The 22,233-nt window shown below is 43.9% G+C and overlaps 1 protein-coding gene across 2 annotated transcripts in view; it reads left to right on the top strand.

The window, feature by feature from the left end:
- The window catches only part of RASA3 (RAS p21 protein activator 3), a 266,350-nt gene that overhangs the window by 134,005 nt on the left and 110,112 nt on the right, over positions 1–22,233 (top strand). For both annotated transcript variants that reach the window (XM_048856255.2, XM_048856250.2), the window contains exon 3: positions 12,957–13,060. In XM_048856255.2, the coding sequence (XP_048712212.1) occupies positions 12,957–13,060 (104 nt within the window). The remainder of the gene's footprint in view (positions 1–12,956; positions 13,061–22,233) is intronic.

Raw genomic sequence — 22,233 nt, 5'->3', positions numbered from 1 at the left:
GAGCTACAGCTCACTTCATCGGATGCATTCAGTGCATTCTTGTCTGGTACATTGTTCAGTATAATCTTTTGAACCCCCAGGTTCCACATCTGTCACATTTCTCCCTTTTGAAAGGTTATATACAATCCCAGCCCACAATAATACATAAACCATTCATTTAATACAATGGATCCGTAAAATACTAAAACTTAATTCAATAAAGTCTGCCGAGGATATGACAGGAAAATGCCATATCTACACCAATGTCTTCTAATTCAGGTTTCCTTGCACTGAGGGAACCTGTATTTTTTCCAGCTGTGTTTTCATATACTCTGTATATACATGAAAGGGTTTAAAATTGAAACATGGATGAAACATTTCATTTTGTATAGTGAGGAACTTTGCATGTGTCTTTTTTTAGCTAATTACTTGAATGGTAACTTCACTGATGTGGAGGTGGTTTATCACAGTGGTTCTCAACCAGGGGTACATCAGTTTATCTAGATATTTGCCTAGTTTTACAACAAACTATATAAAAAGCTCTAGCAAAGTCAGTACAAACTAGAATTTCATACAATTATATATACTGCTCTATATACTATACATTGAAATGTAAGTACAATATTTACATTCCAGTTGATTTATTTTATAATTACACCTCTACCCCGATATAACGTGACCCAACATAACATGAATTCGGATATAACACGGTAAAGCAGTGCTCTGGGGGGTGGGGCTGTGCGCTCCGACGAATCAGCGTGTCTGGCTCCGACATGCTGCTCTGAGCAGCATGTTAAGGGTGCTGGGCTGGGGCGAAGGGGTTGGATAAGGGGCAGAGGGTCTCGGTGGGTGGTCAGGGGACAGGGAGCGGGGGGGGAGGGGTTGGATGGTTCGGAGGTTCTGGGGACGGGGCGGTCAGGGGACGAGGAACAGGGGCATTGGATAGGGAGTGGGAGTTCCGGGGGCCTGTTAGGGGGCAGTGGTGTGGATAGGGGTCGGGGCAATCAGGGGACAGGGAGCAGGGGGGTTGGGTAGGGGGTGGGGTCCTGGGGGTAATTAGGGACGGGGGCAGTCTCTGGAGGGGGCGGTCAGGAGACAAGGAGCAGGGGGGCTTAAATAGGAGGTGGGGTCTTGGGAGGGGTGATTAGGTGCAGGGGGTCTCTGGAGGGGGTAGTCGGGACAAGGAGTGGGGGGGTGTTGGATGGGTTGGGGGTTCTGAGGGGTAAGTCGGGGGCAGGAAGTGACTATTAATAATGGAAATGCTCGAGGCCAAAGCAAGTTTGATATACCGTGGTTTCATCTATAATGTGGTAAGATTTTTTGGCTCCCGAGGACCGCGTTCTATCGGGGTAGAGGTGTATATGGTAAATATGAGAAAGTAAGCAATTTGTCAGTAAAAGTGTGCTGTGACACTTGTATTTCTGTGTCTGATTTTGTAAGCAAGTAATTTTTAAATGAGGTGAAAATTGGGGTACGCAAGACAAATCAGACTCCTGAAAGGAGTACAATAGTTTGGAAAGTTGGAGAGACACTGGTTTATTACATGTATTACAGTAGCGCTTAGAAGCCCCAACCAATAAACCCCATTGTACATAGCAAGAGAGTCCCTGCCTTGAAGAGCGTACAGTCTAAACAGCTAACGGGGTCGGGAAAGGAAACCTTGTTATCCCCATTTCCCAGATGGGGAGTTGAGGCACAGAGGTTGTGATTTACCCAGTGTCACACACAATCTAGACCTCTTGCTTCCCAGGCCAGTGCCTTAATCACAAGGCCAGTAACAATATTTACTACACCTTTCAATAGCACTAAATTCCCCTCAAAAACTTGAGCAGCCAGGTTAGTGGGCACTGGGGATATCTAACACTTATTTATGTAAGTCAGGTGGGACCAGTAAATCATTGTCAAGAATTTTACATCATTTCCACCAGTCAACCTCTCTTGGCATCAAAACCTGTTGTATTATAGTGAATCAAAGATTTAAAGTTCCTACTAGGACAGCTTTCCAGTGCCTGACTGGAAGAAGCAGAAGGAGTGGAGATACCTCCTAGGTAGAGGGTGGCTACGACTAGAGGGGGCTCAGCCCCCCTTTCTCCCCCCCCCAACCCTCAAAGCTCTCAGCCCAGCTTGACTGGTGAAGCCCTACATCTGACAGGGCCAGGAAGGGAGTGGGGCAGGATGACCCTGCCTACACATAGTCATGTCATGTGACACTGGTGGAATGCCATGATAGCCAGTGGGCCAGAGTGGGGAGCCAGCCAGGACCAGCCTCATGCACCAGAGCTGTCACTCCCTGCCTCCTTCCTGCAGGCACCCCCCACCTATGCCCCCTTGGCAGCCAGAGCCACGCAGGCACTGAGTCAAGGATGCACCTCTTCCCCAGATCAGACCCCTGCCACATCTGGGGCTGAGGAGGTCTGGTGCCCTGAGGTTATGGGGCTGTCCACAATCTTCACATTGACCTGAACAAGTGTGCTGGATCTTTCAGCAACAGCACACCTGCTCTGTTAGACCAGCTTCCTGGAGCCAACCCAACTGGGGAAGGACCTCAGGCCAGAGTGGAGGTGTTGGGGTACACCGTGTGGGGGTCTGTCTACACTCCCCACTGGCCCGGGGGCTTGAGGGTGCAGGCTGGCCAAGGCTGCTGTTGTAATGCTCCCATGCAATCATGCCACCCCTGCCAGCTCCCAGGCAGGATCACAGAGCTGGAGGCCCAGCCCAGCCCCAAAGGGGACTGATTGGAGGGCTTGGGATGGTGCTGCGTATCAACAGAGCAGGGTAAGGGACTCAGGGAGAGTGATCCCACTGGGTCTCCCCTTCCTAGCATGCGCCCCTTGTCACTAAACAAGAAGGTGGGGGTAAGGGTCTGGGGGGAATTCAAGCTTCCCAGGGAAACTCTGGAGAGAGGACTGGGACAAACCTAGCTGGTGGGTCCTTTCCTCCTAGAGCTCCTTCCGCACAAGGCCTTCAGGCTGCGGGGACCTGCCCCGGAATTGTCCAATACCACCAGACTCTCAGCACGCAGAGCTGCTCCCAGTGTGGCAGCCGAGGGCCCTCACATCAGTGGCAGGAGCTGGATCTAGCCCCAAAGGAGCATTAAGCTCGTGGGTGGGGGTCACCTAAAGGTAGCAAGCTGGGGTTGAGGGCCTCAGACCCCATTGCCTTCACCCCTGTCTCATTTTCTTCCTGCATCTAGCTGCCCTCTTTTTCACAAAGTAGCAGGCTGCAACCCTGCCCAGTAGCTGGTTCCCTGCGGGTGCTGGGAAGAGGGATTCTGTCCGTAGAGAATGCAGAAATGGTGCATTTTGGAAGTGCTGAATTCTAAACAAGTGGAGCAGGGCAACATCAAAGGCAGAAACCCCACTTCTGAGAGTCAAGCTCCAGGGTAGCAGCCAGTGCAGGCTGGGCTCTCTCTAACATCACCCTCCCCCTTAGGTCTCCCCTCCACACCGAGCCAGGATAGAGACTGCACTTTTAATTTTGTTGTCCTTAAGATTGATGTTGCCTTTGCTTGCATCAGATGTTTCCATTCGCTTAAAGGACAGTATCAGCTGCAACAGAAAAATCAAGACAGCTTCTCAAATCTTAGGTAAAGGGAATGTGACATTTCTAAATGTGTTTCAATGGTACCAGTAAAAGTAGAGCTGTGTGAAGAAGAGTTAAATGGTTGGTGTGCTTCAGTAAGGTGGATCAGGTATCTTGGCTCCATGATCCTTTAGTGCTCTTTACTACTTGACAGGAATTTTTCACACCTTGGACAGAGTGATCAAAAACTGAATGTAAGGGAAAATAAACCACCTGGGCCTTGAGTCTACTGTCTCTAAACTTTGGCGAGGAGGTAAAGTGTCAACCACATAATACTTGCATTTGTGTGAATGTATAATACATATTCACAAACAATAGACTTTATTGATGACAGCAACCTTAATTAACATTAAACAAACAAAACTATTAAAAAAACATCAAAATTAGGAAAATACATAAAGGATTAAAAGGCTACAAAGTCAAGCACACTCAAGTTCAAAAATACTGGAGTGGACATTGCCCTTGCAATCTTAATTTAACTCCCTTCTGGAAAAATCTGAGACACACCGAGGTACTGACCCTGTAAAACAGAAAATACTGATACAGCCTCACAGTGGCAAGACCACAATATTAAGGAGAAGTCTGTAGCAACTCCATAGTTTAAGGGTACTTGAATTTAACACAAGAATAAAGTTCCTTTGTTTCACACTTTGCCAACTGAACTTAGTTACTAAATTTGATAAATTCAGTCTTGCAAAGAGTTACTGTTCTGTATGAAAGCTTGTCCACACTGTTTGGAGCAGCAGTATGTCAAAGCACAGTATGGAACTTGTAGTGTATGGTAACAGTATCCCACGCAGCCAGATAACATGTGACAGGCTAATGCATGGTAGGTTTAGACTCTGGCATGCTGTGCGCTAACCAACTATATAGATGCCCTAATTTTTAATAAAATATTTAATGTTTGCTGATATCGTCTTAAAATACTTACTTTGCTTTGTTTTCCTCACATTTATTTGTGTTCCTCTAACTAAACCACCACAAACTCCATACTTCTCTCTCGCATTCGGATGTGTTGGACACAAGCCACTTCTCAAATTTTACATACATAGTTGTTCCACTTACTTTGGGGATATGCCAAGATTAGCTGATAGAATTACTTGGATACATCAGCACCTTAGATGTTCCAGTGCTGCCCACCTGCCTTTGTGAAACACGGAGCTCTGCCCAGCGTAAAGGCCACGGGGAAGGAGGCTTTGAACCGAATGGCATAAGCAGTACTTTAAGAGCGGCTTCTCTCCTATCTGTTTGCTCCACTGCAGTTCCCATAACAGCCTCACTCCTCAATGTACTCTCCTCTAGACACACTGCCTGGCCCCACCGTGCCCTGTACTCAGTTACCACATTTTGCTTTTAAACACTGATATGTATCAACATTGATGGATCTAATCATTGATGTGTATCAACATTTAAAGGCTTAATGTGGTAAGGGAGCTTGCAGGGAGTGGAGCTTGGGGAAAATCAGACTGCTCATGAGAGATTATTGGGGCAGGGAGTGCACAAGACTTTGTGGGGAAGACATGTAACACAGCTGGACAGAGTGCCAGAAGTGGGAGGAGGCCTGGTGGACATTAGGGCTCTGAGGGGTTTATGAATGAGAATACGTATCAGTATTGAAAGCTATCCATGTGAGTAACTATTTTAAGAACCTGAGAAATTCCTACAAAGTAAACACATCTATAACTTGAGTTCCACTTTGTCAGGGGGGTACAGATAAAGGCTGAATATGCCATGAGACAAGGGTATTTCTATTTGTGGGGGAGGGGAGGAAATTTGACGGATGAGAGAGTCACAAGGTCCCTAGAAATGGGTAAGGGAGAATTTTTGGTGTTTGGTAGGCATGTCAGTCAGTGGATAGGGTTCAGAGCTGGCAGGGTGAGACTGTAACGGCACCAGATACACACACAAAATAAAATCAGTAAAAGAACAGGCTGAGGAAGTTTTAAGAAAAAAATGAGGGGGGTCGTAGAAAATAGTTTACACCAAATGAGACTATATCTGTAGCTAAAATCTCCCCACCCTCCACCCTGGATCTAATGTAGTTAACACAGTAATAATGTTCTGATTCTGTTGATGGATATATGTGCTTGAACACATGACACAGCACTCCCTATCAGGTCCTTCAGCCCAATTACTTATGAGAAAAAGTGGCTTATGTACAGTGGATGGATATTAGAAGAGGATCTGTACTTTCACAATGGCTTAAGTTGTGTGGGTTTGTTTTAGTTGTATTTCTTATGTAACCATATGCTTCCAGTTGTATATATTCTGCCAGAACTCTGAGTTTCAGATCTAGTATGGGTGTATTTTGCAAATGTTTTAGATTCCCTGCACCCTTTGTCTGCCTCTTTTGGCTACTCCTACAGAATCTCAACTTATAGTTCTACAGTAGCAGCAACCACAAACTTTATCAGAATTTGAGTTCTTCCAATTCCCTTGTTGATTGTCTTATGTAAGTATTCTGAAGAATCTTTTTTTCCTCTCGTCACTCTCTTAACGAAATGTTGCAGAGTATTTGTGCACATTTTATAAGCCAAATGCTGAATTGTTCAGGAACAGGCAAGTACCCTTTCGTAGACTCCTTCAGTCTATTTATTTTTCTTCCAACTCACACTGTGATGTGAACTCTGGTCTTCAGTTCATGCAGCAGGATGAATCCAGTCTTTCTAAACAAGTTGGAATAGTCAGAGGATGCAGAGTTCTTTGTAGCATGTTAATGGTCCTTACTTCAAGTACAAAGGCAGGTTTAAAAGGAGAAGAAAAATCTATATACAAAGAGGTTTGGTTTGGGCAGTTACATTATTATTCATGTTGCAACCTCTCTCTTCATCCACTGAACTATCAGTGCCAAAATGAGAACAAGACTGCTTTTGCAAACCCAAGTGTTGAGAAATAAATGCTGGGTTTTGCAATATTATCTGAAACTGAAGAAGTGGTTCTAGTCTATGTGATTCAGTCTGTATACTCTTGTTCCTTCAATTTACATTGATTGTGATGATTTTTAATAGGTATTTTTCAAACAAAACTTTTTTTTACAGTTAAGGTTGAACATGGTTCTGTCTAGCTAACACTGAAAAGTAATTACAAAATCCTGCATCTTTTAAAAAACCCAAATCACCCTTGCCCCGCCTGCTGCTCACTCCCTCTCCCCTTCTTCTGTCACTCGTTCTCCCCCACCCTCACTCACTTGCTGGGGTAGGGGATTGGGGTGTGGGAGGGGGAGGGCTCTGGCTGGGGGTGCGGGCTCTGGGATGGGGCTGGGGATGACGGGTTTGGGGTGCAGGACGGGGCTCTGGGCTGGAGGGTGGAGCCAAGGGGCTGGAGTTAGGAAGAAGCTCTGGGCTGGGGCTGGGGTTGGGGTGCAGGGGTGTTGAGGGCTCTGGTTGGAGGGTGCGGAAGGGGTCTCTGGCCTGAGGCCCAGGGGGTGGAGGTGCAGAAAGGGTGTGGGCTCTGGGAGGGAGTCTGGGTGCAGGAGGGGGCTCAGGGCTGAGACACAGTTGGGGTACGGGGGGGGTGCAGGCTCGAAGCAGCACTTACCTTAGGCAGCTCCCAGGAAGTGGTGACATGTCCCTCTGGCTCCTAAGTGCAGGGGCAGCTAGAAGGCTCTACACACTGCCCTGTCCTCAGGCGCTGCCCCCGCAGCTCCCATTGGCCATGGTTCCAGGCCAGTGGGAGCTGTGGAGCTGGCACCATGGGCAGGGGCAGCGCATGAAGCCCCCCTGGCCACCCCTGCGCCTAGGAGCCAGAGGGACATGCCGGCCGCTTCCAGGAGCTGTGCAGAGCCAGCCATTTCTCAAGCAGGCATTCCGGTCAAAAACTGGGCACTTGGCTACTCTGATAGGCCAAAATATAAAAAATGACTAGGTAATAATCAGAAATAGGATCTTGAATAGGAAATCTTTCTGTAAATTGAGTTGGATGTGGGTGAGTGAAGTAGTATTTGGAAGAGGACAGGAAGGATTCCTTTACTATTTCCAGACTAATTCACATTTGGGCACTAAAACAGATGTTTTTTGAGGAAAATAATATTTCTCCAGCGTTAACTGTTAATTTTTAAGGAAAATCGCGCTGCACTTTTTTTAAAAAGTTTTTATTTGACTTTGCTGTTGCTCATTGGTTTAAGTCTCAACTGAGGAAAGTGCTTAAGCACGTGCGTAATTGCCCGAAAAGCACTTGCTGAATCAGGTTGCCATAAAAGGGCTGCAGAAAAGGAGTGCTGCTGTGCCTTGATAAGGCCTAGCAAAGGGCTTCGCTCCCATGGGCTTTAGCAAGTCTATGGGAGGGAGGGAAAGGGAAGATGATGAAACCTGGGTGGAATATGGAGTAAAAGATGGTGGACAGGGGAAGCTTTTCTCATGATTAAAAACCTTGGGATTTAAAAGCTACAATATGTTACCCATTTTTAAAGTTAAGTGTTTACAGCCTCTGCCTTTCCTTGTCTTTCTCCATGCCCTCCAGTCTCCTGTCATTTCCCCCCTTTCATCCCCTGCCCCAGTCTCCTGCCTGCCTCAAAATTACCCTTCCTCTTCCCCACAGACTCCCATTCCATGCCCAGATCGTGCAGTGAAGATTCCTGCTCCAACGTTTCTCCAACAGTTGAGATTGGCATATGAAACATCAGGAAGATCAGATGGGGGTGGGGGGGACGACAACTGAGGTGTATTCAAAATGAATCTGCTTATGAGATATTCGCTTCACCCTTAGTTATGGAGTAATTACTGTCAACAGCTGGATGTGGCAGTTATGAGGCTAGGGACTCAAAAGCTCTGTTCTTCTATGTATAGAACACCAGTCTATCAAAGTATCTGGGACACCTTACAATAAAACCCAAGGCAGGTTAAATTAATAACGATTTAAAGGACTTTAAAATCAATATCCTGTGCCAAAGGATTTCTGAAATGTAAACATTTTCAAACCTACTTTAAGGAAGGCTAATTTCATGCTGACTGCCAGGTAAAAAGGAGGGCATGCAATGGCTTCTGTCGCTGCAAATCTGTTTACGACAGCCCCATCCCCTTGGCTGTCATTGCAAAACTTAAAAGAATCAGAAGCTATTTTGATACTTTAAACGCTTCCTTTTGCAAATATTGATGCTTATTCCGATGTTCAAAAACTACACCCTTCCCCCCTTTTCTTCACCAAATTAAATCTTCTAATGAGAGAGTAGGTCTAATCTACCAGGGAATTTTTTTTTAAATTGGAAGTTCAAGTTGAACTCATTAAATTCTGACAGATCTCTGAATCTTTAGCTGGGATAATTCTGGTATTTGTTCTTGAAGTATTTGTCAGTCTCTTGGTGGGCTATGTAACTTGATGCTGCTGACTTTTATTAATTTCTCTGTCAAATAAAAGCATTTAGTGCAGCAAACAGGGTGGATTGCCTTTTTTTGTTTTGGGGAGGCAGTTTGTTTTTTTGGAACGAGGTTTCTCGAGCCCTGAGGCTGATGCTCAAGACAGTTTGGCTTGAGAAATAAATCATGGGGTTTGACTGCTGTGACCTCTTGCTCCTCAGGTCCATGCTTTAGACAAAGTGGGCACTGTTTGAGGAGATACATTAAGGATAAGCTTGCAATTTAAGTGGAAGCACACAGCAGTTGTATAGTTCCTTTTCATTCCTTCAGAAAGAAGATATTGTTTTGCAAAGCCACCCTACCACTCAAGGGGAAGGGGGAAAATCAGATTAGATTTAATGTGCATTTTCTTGCAGTTAAAGTTTTGCTGCTTAATTATCAGTTGGGAAATACGTGCAGTGTTTAAGAAATGCACCTTTAATTTCTAAAAGTAAGCACAATATAGGAAAAATACACTATCTGAATGAGTTGGAGTAGGATATTGTAAAACACTGTCTTCAAAATCCACAACCAGGAAAGCACTGAACAGAGTTTTCTAAAATATAAAATAAGGGCCCTATTCTGCAAACACTAATGAGAATAATGCTTACTGTGAGGCACATGAATGAGTTCAATGGGACTACTCCTGCAAGTAAGTCTCGTGTCCAGTAGTGTATACAGGATTCAGTTATAATATAGCTAACTGCATTTCCTTCGCATTTCTCCCTTTCATTATGCTCTTTTCCAACATCATGTATTGTAAACAGGTTTTTAAAGACTTTTTTCTCAAGGCCACTCTCCAGAAATGTTCAGTGCACATCCATATGTTGTTTCCTCTGTTGTCTTTTCTATTCTTGACTGCTTCAAATGATGGTGGTTTGGCTGGTCCAATTGGAGGTCTGTTTGGTGGGGTTGGGGGGTGGCTAATTACTGTCCCTGAATACATTTTTATAAGTATCAAATGGTAATCTGCGTTTAAGGACTGTGCAATAAATATGGGAAAAGACATATTTGTACCTTTCAGGCTTTCAGGTGGCACAGTAATCTAGGAATTATAATGGAGAAATGGATATATAATCAACAGGTTAATAAGCATCATCTCTTCAGTGTCTTTTTTTTTTTTTTTTTTTTGTGGCGCAGCCCATTATGTGTATCAGTATTTTATGGGAAGGAAAGGACAGACTTTATGGATAGATTCACTAGCACATCTAGAAAAAGCAAGCAGAATTTCTCCAGAGAAACTTAGATACTTTAATGCTTAGGCATTGAACTCTGTCATACATACTTAACTTTGTGCACATGAGTAGTCCTGCTGAAGTCAACTGCATAAGTGTTTACAGGTATAGGGACTTATGGTCCCACTTAGGAACCATTCTGCTAGGAGAGCTGTTCATAATGCTCAGTTTGGTAGAAAAGTTTGTGCTAGTGCAAAATTTCAAGCTTTGTATCTGTAAAAACCATATCACACTCCTGAAGATCAAAGAAGGTTTCTTCATAGAGGGAAAACAGGCAAAAGTGACGAGGCATGCTATCATAGTTAACATGGAAAAGTGCCAATGCAGCAAGTACATGTTGTAAACTTTGTTGGAAGGTACCAGATCTGTGAGTAAAGTAAATATATAACATCTATAAAGTTGCTTAAACTAAGGCATTACCAAGTAAATATTGTCCAACTCAAGAGTAGAGCCACCAAGAATTGTGTCAACACCTTTTGCAGTTAGAAGTTAGAAGCTGTGTATGCAAGTACAATTCTTAAATACTCAGGGTCTGAGACACAATAAATGGGAGCAGATGCTGACGTTCAGAGGAGACTGGACAGGAGAGGGACCAAATGATGTACTGTAATTTTTTGTTTTCTGAAATCTGCCTTTGGGATCCATGTGTAACGATAGTAGTGCTCTATGAGTCTGTACTATGGGCTTCATTCGTTAATCTTGGACACATTTCTCAACATTGTAGCATATATTATTATAAATAGATTTTTAACAATTATTTTTTCTGAATAATAATGCATAACTTTAACAATTAATACATTGTGTCATGTTCTCACTAAAAATGACATTTAGTACCATGTTTTGCTATATAATGAATAAGGCTTGCTGGCTAGCTCCAAAAGTCTATTAAGAGAGTATAGAAATCCATTAAAAATTTATTTCATTCTAGGCAGCAGTGTGAACAAAAGAGGTGTGCAGTGACCTAAAATGCTTTTGCTGTGTATAATAGGAGCAATGTATGTGTGTCTTGACAGAGCCAAGGGAATGACATATGCTGATAAAATGCAAGAAAAATGGAAAGTTAATGTAAGGAACTATTAATAACTCAGATGAGTATTAAATCTTTTAACAGAATACCGTTGAAGGGTTTTTTTTATACTGTAGCTTTAATGAATCCGTCTCCCAGTCTTGTGCCCAGCCAGGACAAAAGGGAGGTCTGTTTAAACAGAAAAACTACTGGCTTTCAGCCTATTAATTAGAATTAGTGATTTATTTTTAAGTCTACATCTGCAGTGCTTGCTGCATCTGTCAGTATGACTCATGCTTCAGTAGATTTGAATGGGCGGATGGAGTTTAAGTGACTCGGGGTGAAAAATCTGTGTTAGTACGATAGACTGTCACGGCACAAATAATGTTGATAGATGCTTGTAGTTCTTATACACAATTCCTTAACCATATAATTGGATAGAAAAAAAAAAAAGGTTTGCTATTAAGTCTGAGGTGTTTCTCTGTTTAAACTAGTAGGATTCAAGGGAAGCTATTTACGTCCCTAAACAGATTTGTATGTTAAAAATGATATTTTTATCCATTGTTGAATTTGACCTAAATGTAGGAAAGATAATTTGTTTTTCTGTTGATCTAGCTAGATCATTCTTCTGTATATCATAATCAGGTGGAAATGGATATTCAGTATTAATAGATAATAAACATCACAAATCCACCTCAAAGGCTTAGTTACTATCAATTGTCTTAATCAGTTTTGGATTTGAGATTTTTGTTTGGAGAAAATGGAGGAGTTGGATGTGAGGTTTTCATTTTAAATTAATTAATTAGTTCAAAGAGTTGATTTAATGTGCATTGGAGAATACATGGTCTATAACTTCCTCACAGTTACTTTTGCTCACTCTTCTGTCTGCCTCTTGTTTTATACAGTAAAAGCTGTTTTATCTGGCACTTCACCAACCAGAAAGCTCTATAAACCAGCATTTCTGATCTTCATTGAAAGTCCGGTTTATAGTCTGTTTGGTGTGGGGCTGGCAGGGGATTGGGGCGTGGGAGGGGGTGTGGAGTGCTGGCTTAGCGAGGGAGTTTGGGTGCAGGAGGGGGCTTAGGGCACAGGAAAGGGTGCGGGGTGCTGGATCCGGGGGCTGCTCATCTCTGGAGGCTCCCCACAAGCGGCAACCTGTCCTGTCCACTTCTAGGCCGAAGCATGGCAGGTGGCTCTACGCACTGCCTCTACCCACAGATGCCACCCCTGCAGCTCCCATTGGCTATTTTTCCTGGCCAATGGAATTTGTGGAGGCAGCGTTCAGAGCCACCTGCCACGCCTTCGCCTAGGAGCAGCTGGGACAGGTCACGGCTTGCGGGGCGCTGTCCGAGGTGAGCACCCCCCCGGAACCTGCACCCCCTCCTGCGCCCCAAGCCCCCTCCCACACCCAGACTCTCTCCCACTTAGTTAACTGGCATTTTTCAATTATCGGCACCCCCCATTCCTCCAACATGCCAGATAAAACAGCTTTTACTGTACTTAGATTGCAAACTCTTTGTGGCAGGAACCATCTTGTCATTGTGTACCTACTAAATGGGGCACTGGTCCTTGATTACAGCCATTAGGTGCTATTGCAATACAAATAATAAATATCTGTTCCTTGTCATGCACTGGAAAATTTTGTTTCATGGGCATTTAATATATAATGGAATAAATCAAAGTGATATAGTGCCTGGAGATGTAGCTTAGTGCATACACACAGTTGCAGCCTAACAAAGGCAAGTGTAGTCAACATTCAGGGTATGAAGTAAAAACAAACTTGCTACTTTGAGATACCAATACTAACTCTTCTTATTTCCCCAGCCCCTTCTATGGAGAAGACTTTTACTGTGAAATTCCTCGGAGTTTTCGTCACCTGTCATTTTACATTTTTGATAGAGATGTTTTCCGAAGGGATTCCATCATAGGTATGTGTTTATAAAATGCCTATTTTCATTGTAGTTGTAATTGTTCAGGATTTTCCATGTTCATCAAACTATAAGCAGCTATATGAATTCAGGTCTTAGAATGGGCATTAATGATAGTGATTGTGATTTAAAAAAAACACACCACAAAAGAAAAAAGTTGTCTCCTATATATTATATACTAGGAAATACAAATAAGTTGATGGGGAATGCAGATTATTCGTTTAATCAAAATATACAGTAAGTATTGCAGCATTATTATTAATGTTAGCAACATAATTTATAATCACTTGATTTTATGTAGGACTTTGTGATGGGATGTACGTGGCCTTTTGTGGATCCCTGCTGGAGGGGCAGGGTTCTTGCTACACCCCACCACAGGAAGGAGCAGCAGAGATGGGTCCTCCCAGCCTGCCTAGAGAGGCCTTGTAGAAGCAGCCAATCAGAGCCCAGCAGGCTCAGATAAAAGCAGCTGCAGGGCTTTAGCTGGTCAGTTCCTGGCTGGGACCAGAGGGTCAAGAAAGGGTGCTCTTCTCTGGCCAAAGGAGCTCAACTGGCTGCATTTACTAGAGCTGGGAGTGAGAGGACATGACAAGTTTAACCCTAAGGTAACAGGTGAAGGTAAAGGGAGCAGGAGGGAAGAGGCCCAGGGAATCCAGCAGTAACTAATTAAAGGAAGCAGTACATGGCTGCTGTATGCAAGGAAGTTGAAATGGGTGACTGTGCGTTCCCCCACTGGCCACTAGCAAAGTGGTCTAAGTTCCAAGAAGGGGACAAGATTCTTTAAATCCCACCCTTCATTCTGGCTTCTAAAGGGCTAGCGATGGGGCTGAAGACCCTGGTGAGGGCAGACAGTTTGTTTGACTTTCCCTGCCCTGGAAGGGGTTCATCCATTTTGACTGTGTGTCTTGGCCAGAGGACTGAGCCACTGAAGACCCACCTAGTGAGGTCAAGTTTCAGAGTAGCAGCCGTGTTAGTCTGTATTCACGAAGAGAAAAGGAGTACTTGTGGCACCTTAGAGACTAACAGATTTATTTGAGCATAACCTTTCGTGAGCTACAGCTCACTTCATTGGATGCATTACGGGGGGGGGGGGCAGGAGGAGGGAAAAGATTACAGTACCACACCCAGTCTCAAGGAGGCACTCAAGGTGAGTGCTGCCGTCACAGGCTTGTAATCTCAAAAAGATCCCCAAATACTTTAAAAACTATCTGCATGTAGCATCACTAAAATACTACCACCTTTGGAGTAGGGGGCAATAGCTAATGGGTCATCTAGTATAAGAGTGGTAGGGGAAGGAGAAATTTCACCCAGAACATCAAGGCAAACCCTTACTTGTGCAAAGTCCCATGAGATTTTTCAGTGTCCATGCAAAGTAGACAAGACCTCTGCTTGTAGGATCCTGTTTGAAAGCCCGACGTGCAGTAAACTCAGTAGCACTTCATTTATCTGCTTCAGGGCTTGTCTATATGGTCACTTAGTGCAAAGCAAACAGGGGCGTTCTGCACCTGATTTAATCTGCCATGCACTAAGTGGCTGCATGGACCCTGCTGCCATTCACTAACAGTTCCATAGACAGGTTTCAGAGTAACAGCCGTGTTAGTCTGTATTCGCAAAAAGAAAAGGAGTACTTGTGGCACCTTAGAGACTAACCAATTTATTTGAGCATAAGCTTTCGTGAGCTACAGCTCACTTCATCGGATGCACCATAGAGTTCCATAGAGTTCTTTGATTTTCTCCTGTTTCAAACAAGTATAGTCAAAGTGCACTGTGTTACTGTGCGGCAGCAGGATCCACATGACAAGTGAGTGCTTCGGAGGTTAGTACGGTTCCGGAGTCTCCTGGAATCGGGCTCTATTTCACGGAGGCTACCGAAGCCAAACCGGGAGATTTTAGGCGGCTAAAAGTCTGGCAGTGCAGTGGGGCTAAGGCAGGCTCCCTACCTGCCCTGGCTCTGTGCTGCTCCCAGAAGTGGCTGGCACGTCCCTGGGGGGCAAGGGACTCTGCACTCTGCCAACAACTCAAACACTGACTCCACAGCTCCTATTGGCCGGGAACTGCAGCCAGTGGGAGCTGCGGGAGCGGTGCCTGCAGGCAGGGGCTGTACACGGAGCTCCACCACCCCTGGCCCACAGGGACATGCCAGCCACTTCTGGGAGTGGAGTGGGGCCAGGGCAGGCAGGGAGCCTGCCTTAGCCCCGCTGCACCACCGACCAGGAGCTGCCTGAGGTAAACACTGCCCAGCTGGAGCCCACACCCCTTACCTCCTCCCTTGCCCCAACCCCCTGCCCCAGCCCTGAGCCCCCTCTTACATCCAAACTCCCTCCCAGAACCCTCAACCCTCACTCGCCCCAGCACCCCAACCCCCTGCCCCAGCCCTGAGCTCCTTTCTGCACTCAAACTCTTTCCCAGAGCCCCCTCCTGCACCCAAACCCTCTGCCCCAGGCTCAGCACGGAGCCCCCTCCCATACTCCGAGTCCCTCAACCCCAGCCCAGAGCCTGCACCCGCCCCCCACAACACAACAGCCTGCCCTAGCCTGGTGAAAGTGAGTGAGGGTGGGGGAGAGTGAGTGTTGGAGGGAGGGGGGAATGGAGTGAGCGGGGCTGGGCCTCAGGGAAGGGGCGGGGCAGCATGTCTGTTTGGGTTTGTGTGATTAGACAGTTGGCAGCCCTGGAGGTTAGTGTGCTGTAGGTTTACAGCTTGGCTGGCTGAGTGCTAATTGACCATCTAGACAATCAGTTAGAAGGATAAGGAGCTTCCTCAAGCCTTCATGATGATGTTGAGGAGCGGGGAGGAGATTTAAAACCCTTTTAATCAGTTATATAAATGTCAAAATGTATTTGTTTTAGGACAGGGTTTTTTTTCAAACTTTTTTATTTGTGGATGCCTAAAAATTTCAAATGGAAGTGCGGACCCCTTTGGAAATCTTAGACATAGTCTTTGGACTCCCAGGGGTCTGCAGACCACAGGCTGAAAACCACTGTAACGACAACCTTTCACAGATCCCTTCGACAGTCTGTGGGCCTCTGGTTGAAAACCACTCTTTTAGGAGCACAGACATTTTTCATTATCCTTGCAATGTTATTTTTTATTTTAAAGTTTTAGATGGATTATTTTTTCAACAGTTTGACAAAATCATACATTTATCTTTATTGTAAACAACAATGTTCCAGCTTAGTAAATCTGTAGTTCACAATGACGAATACGTGCTTTGCTAAGTTTGTGGGGGCTGGAGGGGAGTGTGGAGAAATAGTTACAAAAAAAAGTGAATATATGCTGTACAAATGCAGTATACAGTCATGCTTAGTGCATATAGAGTGAATCTATCTAGCGATCAACACACTTCTTCTCAGTATAGTTATTTCAGCATACAGTCACTGAATTCTTATAATAAAAAAAAAAGGGAAAAAGACCTCAAAACTATGCAGTTTTTATTTGATATTTTACACAAGGTGCATTGATTTTAAATCAAAGCAAATTAAATCACTGCGTTTAATCATGATTTAAGTCAGCAAGCAGGAAACATGGATTTAAATAATTGATTTGAACCTTGTTTTGCAGTTGTACTTTCATAAAGAAAAGGTTGATTCTCATTGATTAGTTAACTATTAAAATATGTTGACTTGTAACTAAATATAGCCTTTACACTAAATTTGGTATTTTTTGCTAATAGGACACACTATATACGTATTTATTTAAGTGCTTACATAGCTTAACATACATTTATTCAGATTCTTAATCTTTACATTTTTTATTATGTTAATAAATGGTAAATGATGCATTTCTTATTTACTCATGACTTGGTGTCAAGCTCTGTTTGGATGGAAATGCAATAAAAATACACAACAGATTTTTTTATTAATTACGTAAAACTAGCTTAAATAGGCTGGCTACTTAAGAGAAATAGTTTTAAATGAAAAACGTATTTTCATAAGCTAACTGAAGTTTTTTAGATAGTTGAATTAATATGAACCGAACTGATTGTTTCTGGTCACCATGTCCCTCAAGATTTTAGAGCTGTAGGGATTTATCTTTCACAGCTAGTTTATATTCAAGCTTCCCTGCTTTTTCAACTGCCAGTCAGTTTCTTAACTTTGAATGAATTAGTCATTGAACAGAATTAGCTGAGTAAACTGAAATGAAGAAAATGTTGTCACTACACCTGCAGAAGAGGCTACTGATGTCAAAAGCTGGTTTAGCACTTCAACAAACTCTGGTCTAGGTGCTTAGTTAGTGACGTCCACCATTCAGTGGTTTGACTTCTTTGAAAACTTTAGCAGAAAACATGTACCACTTAAATCGTTGAAATTAAACTTAATATAATCTATGAAATATTTATTTATGCCTTAACATAGTTGTTATAATTTAAATTAAATTTTAAATAGGTTTATTTTTAAAAAGAAAAACTTATTTTTTTAAAATTTTTGAAAAAATCACTTTTATCCACTGATTTTTACATACAAACAAGCTAGGGATCTGAGTTATGGTTCCCTTTATAGCTCAAAGCTGAATTGTAGGTGAGGCATGCAGCTTTTTTTTTTTTTTTTTTTTAAACCACGTATTAATAGAAAGTACTAACTATGAAAGAACATACTTGGGTGAAGGATGTGGGAACCATAGCTTCGAAGTCTGTTCTGTGGGTGTGAAATTTTGACTAAACCTGTATTTAGTTTCCTCTTGGGTACTTTATACTATGCTAATTCTTCTAGGGCCTGATCCAGAGTCTGCTGAAACCAGGTGAAGTCTTTAAATCAGAGGTGGGCAAACTCTGGCCCGCGGGCCACATCTGGCCTGTCAGCTGATTTAATCCGGCCCTCGAGGGGGGAGCGGGGTCTGGGGCTTGCCTGCTCCCGTGCTCCTGGCAGTGAGCGGGGTTGGGTCCGCTCTGCTCACGCATGCCGTAGCTCCCAGAAGCAGTGGCATGTCCCACCTCCAACTCCTATGTTTAGGGGCAGCCACGGGGCTCCACGCACTTCCCCGTCCACATTGGCAGGGAACTGCGACACCTGTGGACAAGGCAGCGTGCAGAGCCTCCTGGCCACACTGCCATGTAGGAGCCGGAGGGGGGCTGCTTCCGGGAGCTGCTTAAGGTAAGCGCCACCCAGAGACTGCTCCCTGATCCCCCTCCCACCCTCCGAACACCTCAGTCCCAGCCCGGAGCACCCGCCTGCACTCCCATCTGAAGCCCTCACCCGTCCTGCCCCAGTCCAGAGCCCCCACCTGCGCCCTGAACTCCTCATTTCTGGCTCCCCCACAGAGCCCACAGCCCCCAACCCTGATCCCCCTCCCACCCTCCGAACCCCTCAGTCCCAGCCTGGAGCACCCTCCTACACCCCAAATCCCACATCCCCATCCCCTGCCCCACCCCAGAGCCCACACCTCCAGCCAGAGCCCTCACCCCCTCCTGTACCCCAACCCCAATTCCGTGAGCATTCATGGCCCGCCATACAATTTCCATACCCAGATGTGGCCCTCGGGCCAAAAAGTTTGCCCACCCCTTCCTTAAATTGACTTCAATAGACTTTGGATCAAGCCCATAAAGTAATAGCTGCATTTCTATGAACAAATCCTATTCCCAAGAAAATTACTACCTATTTATTTAGTGACTCCACTGCATTGAGATACAAAGGCAGGTTTACTTAAAATAGGGATTTTATCTGATAATGGTAAATCTTTGTACAGAAACTACAATCTAAAACAGAGGGGCATATGTTCCCCTGAGCCACTGATTGTTGGCATTAGAAGTCAAACCATTTGAAGGATTGTTTGGAGTCTTCTGTCCTGCCTTGAACTTCTGTCATTTCCAAAGCTTTACTGTGCTACTTGTTCCGATATACTTTTTAAAACTTTTAATATATGTTCAGAGTTAAGAAACTTTTCAGTTAGTAAACTGAACTCGAACATTTATCTAGTAAAGATTAGAGAGCTTTCCTCTCTAGACCAGTGGTCCCACGGGCCGCTTATGGCCCAATCAGCACACAGCTGCGGCCCACGTGACATCCTTAGGGCCATACAGGTAGCATATATATTGTGTGAATGGGTCCACATAACACAGAGAGAGCTGCGTATGTGGCCCACAATGGTAAATAGGTTGAGAGCTGTAGACAAATCAGGATGCCTACTATTCTTCACTTTAGGGTTTCTCCTGCTATCTCTTTTTTTAAGGCGAAGGGCAGCATTATCTTTGTGTGTTTCATTCCAAACTGGAGTGAAAGCGTGCAGACATCCAGTCAGGTAAAGTTCATGTTTCTGCACCCTTCTACTCCTGCTCAAAATGGATAAAAACTGAACAGCAGTCACAGAAGGTTAGGTAAATAACATATCGAATGGATGGGAGACACAATGAACTGTATGACTGAAACTGCTACAATTGCCTCAGCACTCTGATACCTAAAGCAACATGAGTAGAACAGGTTTCAGAGGAACAGCCGTGTTGGTCTGTATTCGCAAAAAGAAAAGGAGTACTTGTGGCACCTTAGAGACTAACCAATTTATTTGAGCATGAGCTTTCGTGAGCTACAGCTCACTTCATCAGATGTTTACCGTGGAAACTGCAGCAGAATCAATCTACAGTGCTTCATGAAAGAGTGTAAGGAAGACCACACTACTGTCCTGCAGAGCTTTCTGGTGGCAACTTCAGCTTTCTCTTCCGGCGAGATGGCTGTTTCTCAAGAGGAGTACATATTTGCACTGGGATATTGGAAATCGTGTAAAGGAGGAAGGATAAATTTGTTGGTTAAGGCACTGAGGTAGAACTCAGGAGATCTGGTTTCAGTACCCAACTCTGACAGACTTATGTAACCTTGGGCAAGTCATTCAATCTCTCTCTACCTCAGTTTCCAATCTATAAAATGGGGATAATACATCATTTCTCCAACTCTTTTTCTCATCATCTCAGATTTTAAGCTCTTTGGAGCAAGAACTAGCTCTTCCTATTTTTGTGTACAGCACCTACCACAGTGGGACCGTGGTGTTGGCTGGAGTCTCCAGGCACTTACTGCAATACAAATAATATTCTCAAAGCTCCCTGAACTAATTTTTTAATCCATCAAGGTGGTTTTGGACATATACAACTCCATTTATGGAACCTCTAATAGAAGGCATTTCAACTTAAAAGACTCATTAGTGTAAAATCTTAATTGCTGTACACTCTGCCACTTCTCAAATGTCAGGATTTAGGGCAGAAAGTAGGGAAATCTCTTGATTTGAATAAAAAAGAAGAAATTATGAAACTGAAATTTAAACTTTTTGAAACTTCTTTAAGCTTTGGAGCCTTCTTTTAGAAATTGGAGAAAAACCCATGCTCCTCTGATGGAGAGACTCTCTTGTGTGGTAGTAAGGAGGTGGTCCTTCCCTTTCTAATCTGATCTTGCTGATTCTTCATCTGAAGAAAGGAATTCTTCCTAATAAGGACTACAGTCTTGAGGGTCCTGGAAAGGAGAGTTATCCTGGTCAGACTAACTCTGGCAAAGCTAAGACAAGGGCTGGAGAGTAGAAGAGGGAGGAGCTGGATTCACTAAATAAATAGGCAGTAATTTTCTTGGGAATAGGATTTGTTCATAGAAATGCAGCTGTTACTTTATGGGCTTGATCCAAAGTCTATTGAAGTCAATTTAAAGCAGGGGTGGGCAAACTTTTTGGCTCGAGGGCCACATCTGGGTATGGAAATTGTATAGCGGGCCATGAATGCTCACGAAATTGGGGTTGAGGTGCAGGAGGGGGTGACCCTTTCATCTGCCAGTGCCAAAAATGTACTGCATTGTTGCTCTAAAATTTATCTACTGCATAAGTATTTATCCTTCTGGGTTTGTTTTTGTTCACAGATGTCTTATAAATAGGAAGAAAATATCTGACTTGTTTTGTTTTTGCTGGCTCAGGACTTCATCTCTGCTACACAATGTGTAAGTTACACTTCTACCTTTGATGCCGGAGAATTCACTGTCACAACAGGCCAAGGTAGAAATATAAATATTTCAAATTTGAATTAAAAAAAAAAAGACACCTAGTCAAAGCTCTAGAACCTTGATAATTAATATTACAGTAAATAAAAGCCCCATCAAATATTAATTATTCAGAAGGAACTCTGACAGCATACTACCTAAAACCCCCTACCCTTTCAGCATTCTGGGATGCACGCACTTAGCCCTCTCCAAAACCCCAAATCAAAAAGATGTCAAATCTATCCCATCAGACAGGAAACAGACAGTCAAGTTCACAACCTCTGCAAGCAATATTTGAACTATATTTTAGTGTCCAAAGTTTCCTAACAAAAATGTGATTTTCATTGTTGGCCTGAAATATACCCATCGGTTTCACTGGATGGAAGAGGACACCCCTTATTTCTCTCTCAATAAGTGAATGGGGCAGTAGGGACTAAGAGTCCAGATGAAGTGAGACCTGCACATATGGAGACCCCTGACATGGGAACGACAGAGGATTGAGTGTCATTGGTGGCATGAGCAAAGGCCTGGAAGAAGTTGGGACCAGATACTGAGCAAAGGGGAGCTTGTGGAGCCAGATGAGCTGGAGTGGTAACACTGAGGCATGAGAAAGCACTGACTAAAAGGAGAGGTAAAGGCTGGAATAGGGGTGGGAGTGTGTGTGCACTGACAGCAGTGAGAAGAAGCTGAGGCTGTCGAGCCATGAGCAAGAGAAGGGAGACCAAAAGGCTGTATTTGGTACCTAGGCATGGTCCAGAGAGAAGTCTCTATGTAGAACAACCCTCCCCAGGAGGCACCTAATCCCACAGGGTATAAATGCCTAGGTTGTCAAGGTTCTAGAGCTTTGACTAGGTGTTTTTGTTTGATTGTTTGTTTTTTAATTCAAATTTGAAATATTTATATTTCTACCTTGGCCTGTTTTGACGGTGAATTCTCCGGCATCAAAGGTAGAAGTGTAACTTACACATTGTATAGCAGAGATGAAGTCTTGAGCCAGCAAAAACAAAATAAGTCAGATGTTTTCTTCCTATTTATAAGACATCTGTGAACAAAAACAAACCCAGAAGATAAACACTTATGCAGTAGATAAATTTTAGAGCAACAATGCAGTATATTTTTGGCACTGGCGGATGAAAGGGTCATAATGATAAACACATTTGTGGGTTTTCATGTTTCATTATTACGTCTGCATTTTCCTGACGCTAACTTGCTAAGTCATTCAAGATCTTCTTAGC

The sequence above is a fragment of the Caretta caretta genome, chromosome 1, assembly GCF_965140235.1.
Source record: "Caretta caretta isolate rCarCar2 chromosome 1, rCarCar1.hap1, whole genome shotgun sequence".
Taxonomy (NCBI): domain Eukaryota; kingdom Metazoa; phylum Chordata; order Testudines; family Cheloniidae; genus Caretta; species Caretta caretta.
Note: the sequence above shows the minus strand (reverse complement) of the source record. Positions and strands in the feature narration are given on the sequence as shown.